The following is a 10531-nucleotide window of genomic DNA, read 5'->3' as shown; positions in this document are numbered from 1 at the left end:
CCAGGTGCAGGACCTTGCACTTGGCCTTGTTGAACCTCATGAGGTCCACACAGGCCCACCTCTCCAGCCTGTCCAGGTCTTTTTGGATGACATTCCATCCTTCTGGTGTGTCAACCGCACCACTCAGCTTGGTGTCATCTGCAAACTTGCTGAGGGTGCACTCGATCTCGCTAAGTCATTGATGAAAACATTAAACAGCACCAGTCCCAGTACAGACCCCTGAGGGACACCACTCGTCACCGGTCTCCCTCCGGACATCGAGCCATTGACCACTACCCTCTGGACGCAACCATCCAGCCAGTTCCTTATCCACCGAACAGTCCACCCATCAAATCCATAGCTCTCCAATTTAGAGAGAAGGATGTTGTGAGGGACCGTGTCAAATTTATACCTTTTTAACAGAAGGGTTTAATATTTGCGTATTTGAATTTTTGCACTTTTTAAATCAGTCTTGCCAAGGAATAATAATCTATAATCCTCTAAAAATCAAACCTTAAGAGGAATCTGAAAATAGATACTAAATTATTATTTTTACGCAGTATAACAGTGATTAGCTCTGTTTATGTTAATGGCAAATTGTATATTAACTACTAATGAATAACACATTCTCAAGGACTGAGAACATGCACTGTAGATCCAGCTGCATGGTCTCAGGTTGTTACTTTGGCTGCAGTAATCCGTATCTTCAGCTCTCCGGGTGACAGTCCCACTGCAGCACCGTCGCGAAGGCTGCGAGTTTGGGCAGCCCAGCCCAATGCCTGGACCCAGCACCACAAACCCCAGCTGCCAGAGAAATGGCTGCAGTGATTTAAGTTCATCCTATTTTCAATCAGACCAGCCCAATATAACCTCTGATCTGATTTTTTTCCTGCATTTTTGTCTACTTTGTCAGCAGTATCTGTTCTTGTTCCATTAAATATTGTCAAGTTTCAATTACCCAGCACAATTACTTTTTCTATCCTGCAATGCCACTCCTCCAAAAATTGTTCAAAATAAACAAAATATGAACATGTCGGCATGCTGATTTTTTTACTTTTTCACTTCAGGCTTATGTTAAAGCCATTTATTTAACATCATTTCTGGCCTTTGGTAAAAATTATGTGAGAATTCAGGAAAGCCGCATCAACTTCACCAAGGCTGACATGGTCACTGAAGGATTCCCTCCTCTCTCTGGGGGAGATATTTAAAGCCCAGGCTATGAGATGGGAGCTACGTGGGTGCTCTGAGCACCGGCGCACAGCATCTCACCGAGAGGTCTCTCGGCAGCCCTGGGCCAGCAGGCACCCCGGCCTCTCCCCACTGCTGTTGGGAAGCTCTGGACTCCTGGAAAGCTTCCCAGCAGAAAAGGACCTGGGGGTGTTGGTCAACAGCCAACTGAATATGAGCCAGCAGTGTGCCCAGGTGGCCAAGAGGGCCAACAGCATCCTGGCTTGTATCACAAATAGCGTGGCCAGCAGGAGCAGGGCAGTGATCATGCCTGTCCTGGGCCCTGGTGAGGCTGCACCTCAAATGCTGAGTTCAGTGTTGGGCCCCTCACTCCAAGAAGGACATGGAGGGGCTGGAGCGTGTCCAGAGAAGGGCAACAAAGCCTACAACTGCCTGACAGGAGGGGGGATCCGGGTGGTCTCTGTTCTCAGGCAATGGTCGATGAGATGAGGGGAAATGGCCTCAAGTTGCTCCAGGGCAGGTTTAGATTGGACATTAGGAAAAAATTTCTTCACCAAAAGGGTTGTCAAGCACTGGAATGGGCTGCGCAGGGAGGTGGCTGAGTCTCCATCCCTGGAGGTATTTAAAAGCTGGGTAGACCAGGTGGTTAGGGACATGGTTTAGTGGTGGGATGGCAGGGTTAGGGTAACAGTTGGACTTAATGTTCTTAAAGGTCTTTTCCAACCTAAACGATTCAATGATTCTGTGACTTACCAGAGTCAATAAATAAATCCCAGCGATAGCACGCAGTGCCTGTATTTCAAATTATTCAAGTTAAAAATCTCCTCCAGCACACAGTGGGGTGTTGTACATAACAAAACTGTGCTCCCCGTTTTGGAAACCACCACGCTGCCTACAGGCTTCAGGCTGTTTTCTCAACTAAAAGACCCCAGGGATGAGGTGACAGGAAACATTTATTCTCCAGAAAAACGTGGAGTATTAACACGCAATTCGTTAAGCAACAGTAACCTCCCAAAACTGCGACTTTCTTTCGCAGGCTGCTGCCCCAGCCTGCCCACCACCACCTCCAGGAGCCTCACGGGGCCTTCAGCCCGGCTGCTGCCGCCCGCAAAAACCCAGCTCTCACATGGATTGTGGTGAATAAAACCTCGCGCTGCTCGAGGTAACAAACCTTTACTTGAAGCAATGAATCAAACAGAGCATTGGTAACTTCGTGGGAGATGCAAGGACTTACCAGCAATCCCTCTTGTACTTTGAAAAAGCCTCTCTGTGCAAACTTGCAGCATTGCACCCTCCCAAACCCCCAAAGGGTTACTTTTCTGTTGTCACTGCTTCTTACTGAAAGCCAAGCTCTTCTCAATCCCCCTTGTTCCTTTAAAACCAGCCGACTGAATTTCATTGACATTTGGGAAAGCCAGCATCAGCCGGATTGATAACCAAAGGCTTCAGACCTCTGGCAAACATCTTTCCAGAAACCACCGCTAAGATCTGTCCTTGAATCACGGCATTCTGCCACAGAAGTGCAGTTAAATACACACCTAACTGAAAGAAATAACTATTTAAGGAAGCACACAAAGCATCTGGCTCTTGAAGCCGCTACCTTGCCAGAAGATACTCACAGCTTGAGGAACAGAGTTTACAACTCGCCACGCAGAAGGTGGTTTCCTACAAAGACACCATTTTTTTGTTTTATGCCCTGCTAGGCACAAATAAACAGAAAGAAGTGTTATCAGTTAAGTCAGTTCCTTCAGTAGATAAGAGGACTAAAAATCAGCTTTGCTTCCAGAAGTAAAGAAAAGGCGTCACCATGTGATTCAGTGCTCCATGAGCAGGCACAGACATTAACTTCACAAGGCTGACTTGCAAGATAATTTCTCACAAGCTCTTAAAACCAGACAAAAATATTTTTGCATAATCAAATTAGTTTGACATTATTATATTTCATGAAGAGTGGCAGGTGAGCCCTGAAAAGGTGGATTTTTCTCTAGTCTGTGCTCAAGAACAAGCTAGGCCGCAAGCACACAGGTGCCACCCAAACACAGGAGAAGGTTTTCTCGCTCAAAGCAGCTTTCAGACCGAAATGCTGACGAGACAGCAGAGCACTACATAGCACCCACACATCGGAACTGAAGGAAGATGAAATCACAAGTTTTGAATGGTGCCAAATACCAACTCCACGCAAGTCAAACTCTCCATTCCAAAACCAGTGTACTTGTAGGGTCCCCCAATTTCAGTAACAATCCCCCCCATTTATCATTGACCATGTACAGGTCGGCTTTATCAAAGCTTCTGCAGTCGTCAACCCTGACTTGCAAACTGTTAATTTGCTGAAGAAGAGAAAATTAGGAGAATGGAGGAAAATATGACAGAAATAAACACAGTGGGTAATGCGAACAGTTCAAACCCCTAGTAGCAATGCACACCTAGCTCAAATTAGTGGAATAATATAATTGCGGATGCTTTACTGTTCACGTATCTACAAAAGGCATCAGGCTTCCTACAGACTTGCACCACCACAACTGCCATCTCTGCTTACTTTTAGACAGGGACATTGCTTGTTACTCCACATTTGTAACATTTCTAAGACAATGGACTTCCATCTTCAACTATTCCCTAGGTAGTACCTACCATAAAACCATAATTAACCTAAGTACCCTAAACGTAACCCACTTCAGAAAGCTACACTTGCCCCTGAAATACCAATTTTTGTCAAGTCTACAAACTTTTTTTTCTTGTTAAGCAAAACTAACTAGTAGATCTTTCTTCCCCACATGGTTGTGTAGAATACTCACACCTGAAAAGCGGTCACCAACATGAGACAAACAGTAAAGTTGGTGTTAAACACTCAAATTCATAAACTTCACTTCAGAAGTATATTTTATCAGCTTGATACCTTTTAATTGCAGTTTTCTTTTGTGTTTGCAGATGAAGACCTAAGACAAATAATCACTTGTATCCCAAATATATTTTCGTGGCAAATAGTGAAAACGGTGGTAATTGGATGTCAATAGGAAATAGATATGCTCTATGGGGAAGAAAAAAAAAGAAGTGGTTTTCCTTCTTTCACAATGAAGAAAACCACTCAAGATTAGCCTTGATGCCATGTTTTAATGACTGTGAATTCAGAATGACCTCTGTGATAATGCTCCAAACAAGAGGCTTTGCCCAAGGGAGCAAACCTGGTGTCCACACCCCCCATTTCATCAGAATGTGCTTCCCAGTTACCGAGAGAGTCAGTCGGTCCTTGGAATCAGACATCTGAAACCAGTTACCTTTGTTTATTTTTTAGGTTGGGCCTCTTCTAGGGATTGTACTCAACAGCAAAAATGCCTAGGCACCTATATCATAATATTTACAATAGGATAAGACTCAAAGAGGGTACTACTATAATTTAATGTATTTTTTACTTGTGCTAGGAATTGTTTTTACACAGTAAAATTCACCAATACGCTCCAAAGAACTTTCCAAATATCTGGGCAGATCTTCAAACCAATACCTAAATCTCCAAAGCAGACTTCCAGACATTTTAATAAGTTCAATAGCTCATCAGCATTTTTTCTTCATGAATGTATGAGAAAATGACAAATGAACCCCACAAATTCATCAGAACATTTTAACTCAAGAAGAGTGCGCTCTGCTCAACTGTTTACATAAAATTATATTGCTTTTAGTCTTTTCCAAATTACTATGAATTCATTAGTCTGTGAATGCTAACACCTAGCACTGCAAAATGGCTTACACTTGCATGGTTCTAAATGAGACAGCAGCTCCCAATACCAACAGCACCCACAAAGGCAGGGAAGTAGAGAGCAATTGCACAAAAGTGAAATTACCCCAAATTTAGCACATGTTCTGCAATGAAAGCCATGACCTCTCGTAGTGCTCCCACCGCAGAGATACTTGTTGCTGTAAGAACTTTACAAATGCTGTGTTACTATAAGGCTTGAGAATTGATCTAAAAATAATGCAGTTCCAAGTATAAGCAAGAAAGAGCACAGGAGAATCTGCTGTGTAAAAATAACAGTTTTGTGAAATTCCTGCCTGGCTAGACTCACAGTTTTTGCAATTCCCTGAATTACAGCGAAAGCAAACTGAAAGCCTAATAAGACAAACAAAAGACAAACTTCCTGCCTAGTGAATTTTTGAAGGTGATTACCAGTAGTATCAATGCTCAAGTAAAGAACATCCAGAATTTCTACTAAGAAGTCTCCCGCGTAGCCTTTTAGCATGAAGTTTCTATGCAACGTAAAGGAATTTGTAAAAAGAAAACAAACAAAAAAAATGAAGTCCAACCCATGAACACAATACTACAACCAGCAATAACAAGAGTCACACATTGCAACACTTGAACTGGGGAGGTTTATCAGCGCTCAGGAATCCCATTACGTCATTGTCTCGAAGCCTCCTCCAGAACGGGCAGTGCTGAGCAAGGAACTCACAGCGAAAATGCTGAAAAAACAGCAAATGCTGATCTTTATCCCATGTACATTCAAAGAGCCCCAAAGGGGTTTTGTTATGAAGGCACCCAGTCAGTCCCAGTGCCGGTATTTAACTCTTACCTATCCTGTGACCTTGTTTTTCCCCTCTCATCCCACAACCACCCAGCAGCCGCCTGTGCGTTCCGGGCAGGCAGGAGCAGACGCCCACAATCCAAACCCCCGGCTAGCGCCGATGTTAAGCCGCAACAGTTATCTCTGCACACTAATTGCACAAGCGCCAGCCCGGGGCTCGTGGAAATAAGTTAGAAAAGGAGCTTTTGGTAAGAACACAGACATTTCTCAAGCACAGAACCATGTGCTCATTCTCATCACCCCCCTCAAAGATGCTCCATTGCGATAATTTTAATTTTTTTAAACTTTTCGATAATGTCTTAAACTTCATTAGGGAAGAATACATTACTAAGCCCATTAGTTCTATTTAAAATCCTCGACATGACATCTGTGATCCTTACAAAGCGCTTTACGTGAACAGGGGTGGCTGCAATGGCAGACTGTGTTTTAACAGACCAACGGCAGGTTTCATTAACCTACCCAGAGCCACGGGCCAACAGGACAGTTTCCCTACCTGAACCCTTTCTGTCTTATGTGTACCGATCTTGCAATGTGAGTGAACACCGGTCTCCACAGCCGCTTTTATTACTGCACCAGGTTGTGTTTGGCACAATACATGGTGCAAGCCCGGTGCTCACCAGCACTGCACGGCTGCCGCACACACACAGGAGCCAAAGCAAAAGCCTCCAAAGCTGCCAAGGACTTGTGCTGCGGGGAGAGATGGCCACACTTAGGTTGCAAAGTCCTGGGCCATGTTGCTAAGTATCCAGCTTGGGATGCCCACGTACTGGGACGACAAACCACAACTCATACTGAGAGCAAAAGGCAAAGAAGACACAGAAAGATGGGTGGTGAACCTAACAAGGAACATTTCAGACCATTGCCTTTCCCCTTTCTCCTCTGGAAACTGAATAATCTTAACCTCAAAAAAACCCCATTCTGACAAATCCACTCATTTGGGTACCAGCAACAACGTACTGTGAGTGCATATAAACAAGTACACAAACATGTTTTCAGTTTATCCTGGTGCTCATTAAATAAAAAGTCCTTTAGACTGGGACAATCAGCTTTTTCCAGTTAACTTACTTGTTCCTCCCTGAAATAATTTTACAGGCATTGCATAGTTCTGTGATCTACTGTTTCTTTGGGCATCTTCCCTATTTCAAGCTTAAAGACCTGGATGATGAGGGAAGGGGCTGCTCAGGCCATCACATTCCTCCAAAGTTTTCTGCGCAGGGCAAGGTCAGTGTCACTGGAGGAAGTTGGCTGTTTCTGGCAGGAGAGAACTATTGGCATTATTAGGAATAGTAAACTACTTTCCATCAGGAAATCAGAAGATTACATCCTTGAATGGGAAAGAGATTGTCTAGAAAAACAGCTGAAAGGTTATATTGCTGCTTAGAGATGCTGACAAAATTAGCAGGCGCTTTCCAGGATTGGGAACCACAAAGTTACGGAAGTGTGAGCAGTTTTCTGTAGAAGTTTAGAAATACATATTCCTAAACATTTCTCCTTCTCCATTTTGCAGCTGAAGCACTTAAGAACAGTATTGCAACAGCCTCTGCCTTACAGTAAACCTAAAGTCACTGTACACCATGAACTTTTCCAAATTATCTTACAGAAAGAATGTGAAAGATATATGAAGACAGCTTATATGGGGAAGCTTATAGAGCATTGCATCATTCACATTTTAAATCATAACTTGGCAAAAATAATAATAAAAACCAAACTCACAAATCCCCAAATAAAACCACAACCACTCAAAAGCATCTCTTTCAATGTGAACTGCATGCAAAACCTTGAGTCCCAAGTGATGTGGCCCTCAACCTGCACGAGCAGTCGGTGTTGAAGAGCAGGTCTACTGCGTGCTTCCCGTGGGATGATGTTTGTTTACAACAACGCATTCTTGATGATGATGTAAGAAGCAGTAACATGACAGATTGACTATCAGATGCCAGATTAACAGCCATTACCAAGTAGCAGGTTTTATTTATAAATGCAGCATGTTTGATGGAGAAGTATTTGAGAGAGCAAATGACAAATGCTTTCATAAGCATTTTTCAGGTAAAACAAACCTAATGGAAAAAAAAAGTGTCACATTTGTCTAATACTGGGGTAGTATTTGTCAAATTAGTGCTGGAGTTTATCAATGTATTTAATCAATTCTACAACAAGCACATTTCTCAGATGATGCTTTTATGTTTTCTCACAGGCTGTGCTGTTAAGTCCTTGGCACCTTTAACACACAAACCAACCTTCCACATTTCATTATTTTTAAAGCATATAAAGAATTCTCCATTGATTAAGAAAAAAACAACCAGGGCCATGCACAACCACCCAGCCTTTTTATGCACTTCCACAGGACTCTAAGATTCCCGTTTCAGATCGTGTGCTGGCGCAGCTGGGGTGGCTCGGGAAGGGGCCAGGAGCGCTGCTGCTCCTGCAGCCCACCCCTGCCCACCCGCCAAGCGCCACGGCGCAGAAGAGCTCCTCGGTGGGAAACCAGCCCAGCTCTGCACACGCCGAGGCACACCCACACGCAGGCAGATGGAGGGCAGGAGCTCCCATCTCACTCTGTTGACTTTGAAATGGTATTTGCCATTTTAAACAGAGCCAAGGAGTACACACACACATACAATGGAACGGCTGCATGACATGTTACTGTAAAGCTCCTCCTTCCCTGTCTCAGTCCCCATTCTTTCCCCCCACATTTCTCGATCAAGGCCTTTCTACATTGCAGAGGCAGCATGAGCACAGCAGTTTGCTGGTTTCAAAAACATGCCTTGCAGGACTGTGGACTGAGACCACAAGCTATTTAGAGAAAAACTTGTGTCATGCACCGAACGGAGCAACCGGGGTGCTTCAGGAACTTGCAGCTCCCTTCTCCTGGCAGAGCTCAGCTCCTGGGAAGCTCAGGGTCACTTGCCATCCCACCAGCAGCCCCGCTGCAGCTAATGCTATCCTTCCCTCCTAATTGGCACTTATCTCATAGTGGTTTTCAGAGTGCTGCAAAGCATTTGGAAGAATATGGCTGAATTCAAGGCATACAGCTGCAGAATTCAGAGCTTAGCCTTTGATTGCAGCAAGGAAGATCCACATTAAAGTCATGCTCAGGAACAGATAACCACTTCTCCCACTGGCTTATTAGGCACATGGTTTCTCTTCAACACAGATCTCGGCTGTCTGTACCGTCATTCATCTCTGCAAGGCTACTGTGCGAGTTCCGCCCTGGCTTCTCTTCAAAGCACGCTAGAGGCTGAGGCTGTAAGGAAAGCCTTGCTTGGGTGACACCTGCCCTTTGCTGCCTACGTGACAATTAGGCATTTCTTTTTTTTTAACATACATGAAGATTTCTATGAAGTCATTCAGTATGTGAACAGAAATCTGTTCCCCACTCCAGAAGACCACACTGACAAAAATCTCTGTCCAAGAACTTGCCCCCACAGGCAGGGGAAAGTCCCACGGTAGAAATTGCAGTCAGGGCTATGCTACAGGGAAGTCTTTCAAGACTTGCTTATCCCTAGGTTTTCATACGTATCAAGGAAGATGACCTAGAAGTGCTTTTGTTTGGGTTTTTCTCAGAGGGAACAGAAGAAAGAAGGTCTTGATTCTGGCTTAGGGTTCCCAGGACTCCATCTTGGATGTGACACCAGGAACCAGATTTGCTGGCTGATTTCTCCTTTGGCTTAGAACACTGTTTTGGGTTTGCTGGCCTTCGATGCTTTGTTATCCACGCCATCATTCAATCAAATTACTAACATACCACAGGCTACTTATCAGGAAAACAAAAATTCCCAGCATATGGTAAGGCCCATCCCCAGAGTTACCGCACCAAATAGAAACCCCAAATCCAAGCTATTCAGGCTGCTGTTGAGAAAAATCCAAAGCAATCTTCCTTCACAACTTCTTGCTGCCAGAATTCCTTGCTAACACAGGAAACATCATCTCTGTGACCGCTAATCCAGTAGAGTCCACAACCAACGAGCCATAGCTTAGGTTAGATGAGGGCAATTTCTGTTAGACAGCACTAACCACATCATAATACCCAAGCGGGTCTTGGTGGAGACTAGAGAAATTTAGGAAAAGAAATCATTCAAGAAGCCTTGAGAAATTTCTCAGGCCTCCACCTCTCCCTGATCCCTTTCAATCACATCACCGAATTTAATGCCATGGTGGCTGTACCTCATGGAACTTGCCCAGCGATACACGTGACCCAGGCACTGGGGAATTGCTTGCTGCATCGCACACACCTCCTGCTCAGCACCAACGGGCACGGGTACCGCTACATCAGTTATTAGAAACAATGTTGATAATACGGAATAATTCTAATAATGAATAAACTGTGCTGAACAATTTCAGTTAGAGGAATCTGAATAAAAACGACCAACTAAAAACATAACAAACAAGGGGAAAAGTATCAATTTCCTCTCCTTCTAACAGTCAGGGTTTCCTCTGATGCTTTGGTTTATTTTGCCAATATCACTCATCACATTTTAAAAAACAAATTATCCAGGGTCAAAAGAAGCACTGCAGTAACTGACAGCCAGGTAACTTGGATACGCTGTACACCCCAACCTGTCTGCAGAGCGGAGCAATTTCCTACCAAAACAGTATTAAAGGATCATTCTTCTTATTTAACTTCCCGCAGGGGAATATAAATACATACGTACACCTCCCTCAGGAACACACCCCACACTCAGGATATTGCAACATCCCACACTAAGGATATTGTATTGCTTGAACTGATACAGTTAAACAGAGCCTTCTGCATTTAGACAGAGACCTTTGTTACAGAGCTACGAACACCATTCCTG

General features: G+C 44.0%; 1 protein-coding gene across 1 annotated transcript in view; it reads right to left on the bottom strand.

Annotated features, from left to right (window-relative positions):
* The window catches only part of ATP9A (ATPase phospholipid transporting 9A (putative)), a 59927-nt gene extending 54369 nt beyond the window's left edge, over positions 1-5558 (bottom strand). Inside the window, exon 1 of the mRNA XM_035900840.1 lies at positions 5554-5558. Coding sequence (XP_035756733.1) covers positions 5554-5558 — 5 coding nt within the window. The remainder of the gene's footprint in view (positions 1-5553) is intronic.
* Positions 5559-10531: the final 4973 nt, after the last annotated feature.

Source organism: Egretta garzetta, unplaced genomic scaffold, assembly GCF_000687185.1.
Source record: "Egretta garzetta isolate BGI_Z169 unplaced genomic scaffold, ASM68718v1 scaffold188, whole genome shotgun sequence".
NCBI classification, from domain to species: domain Eukaryota; kingdom Metazoa; phylum Chordata; class Aves; order Pelecaniformes; family Ardeidae; genus Egretta; species Egretta garzetta.
Note: the sequence above shows the minus strand (reverse complement) of the source record. Positions and strands in the feature narration are given on the sequence as shown.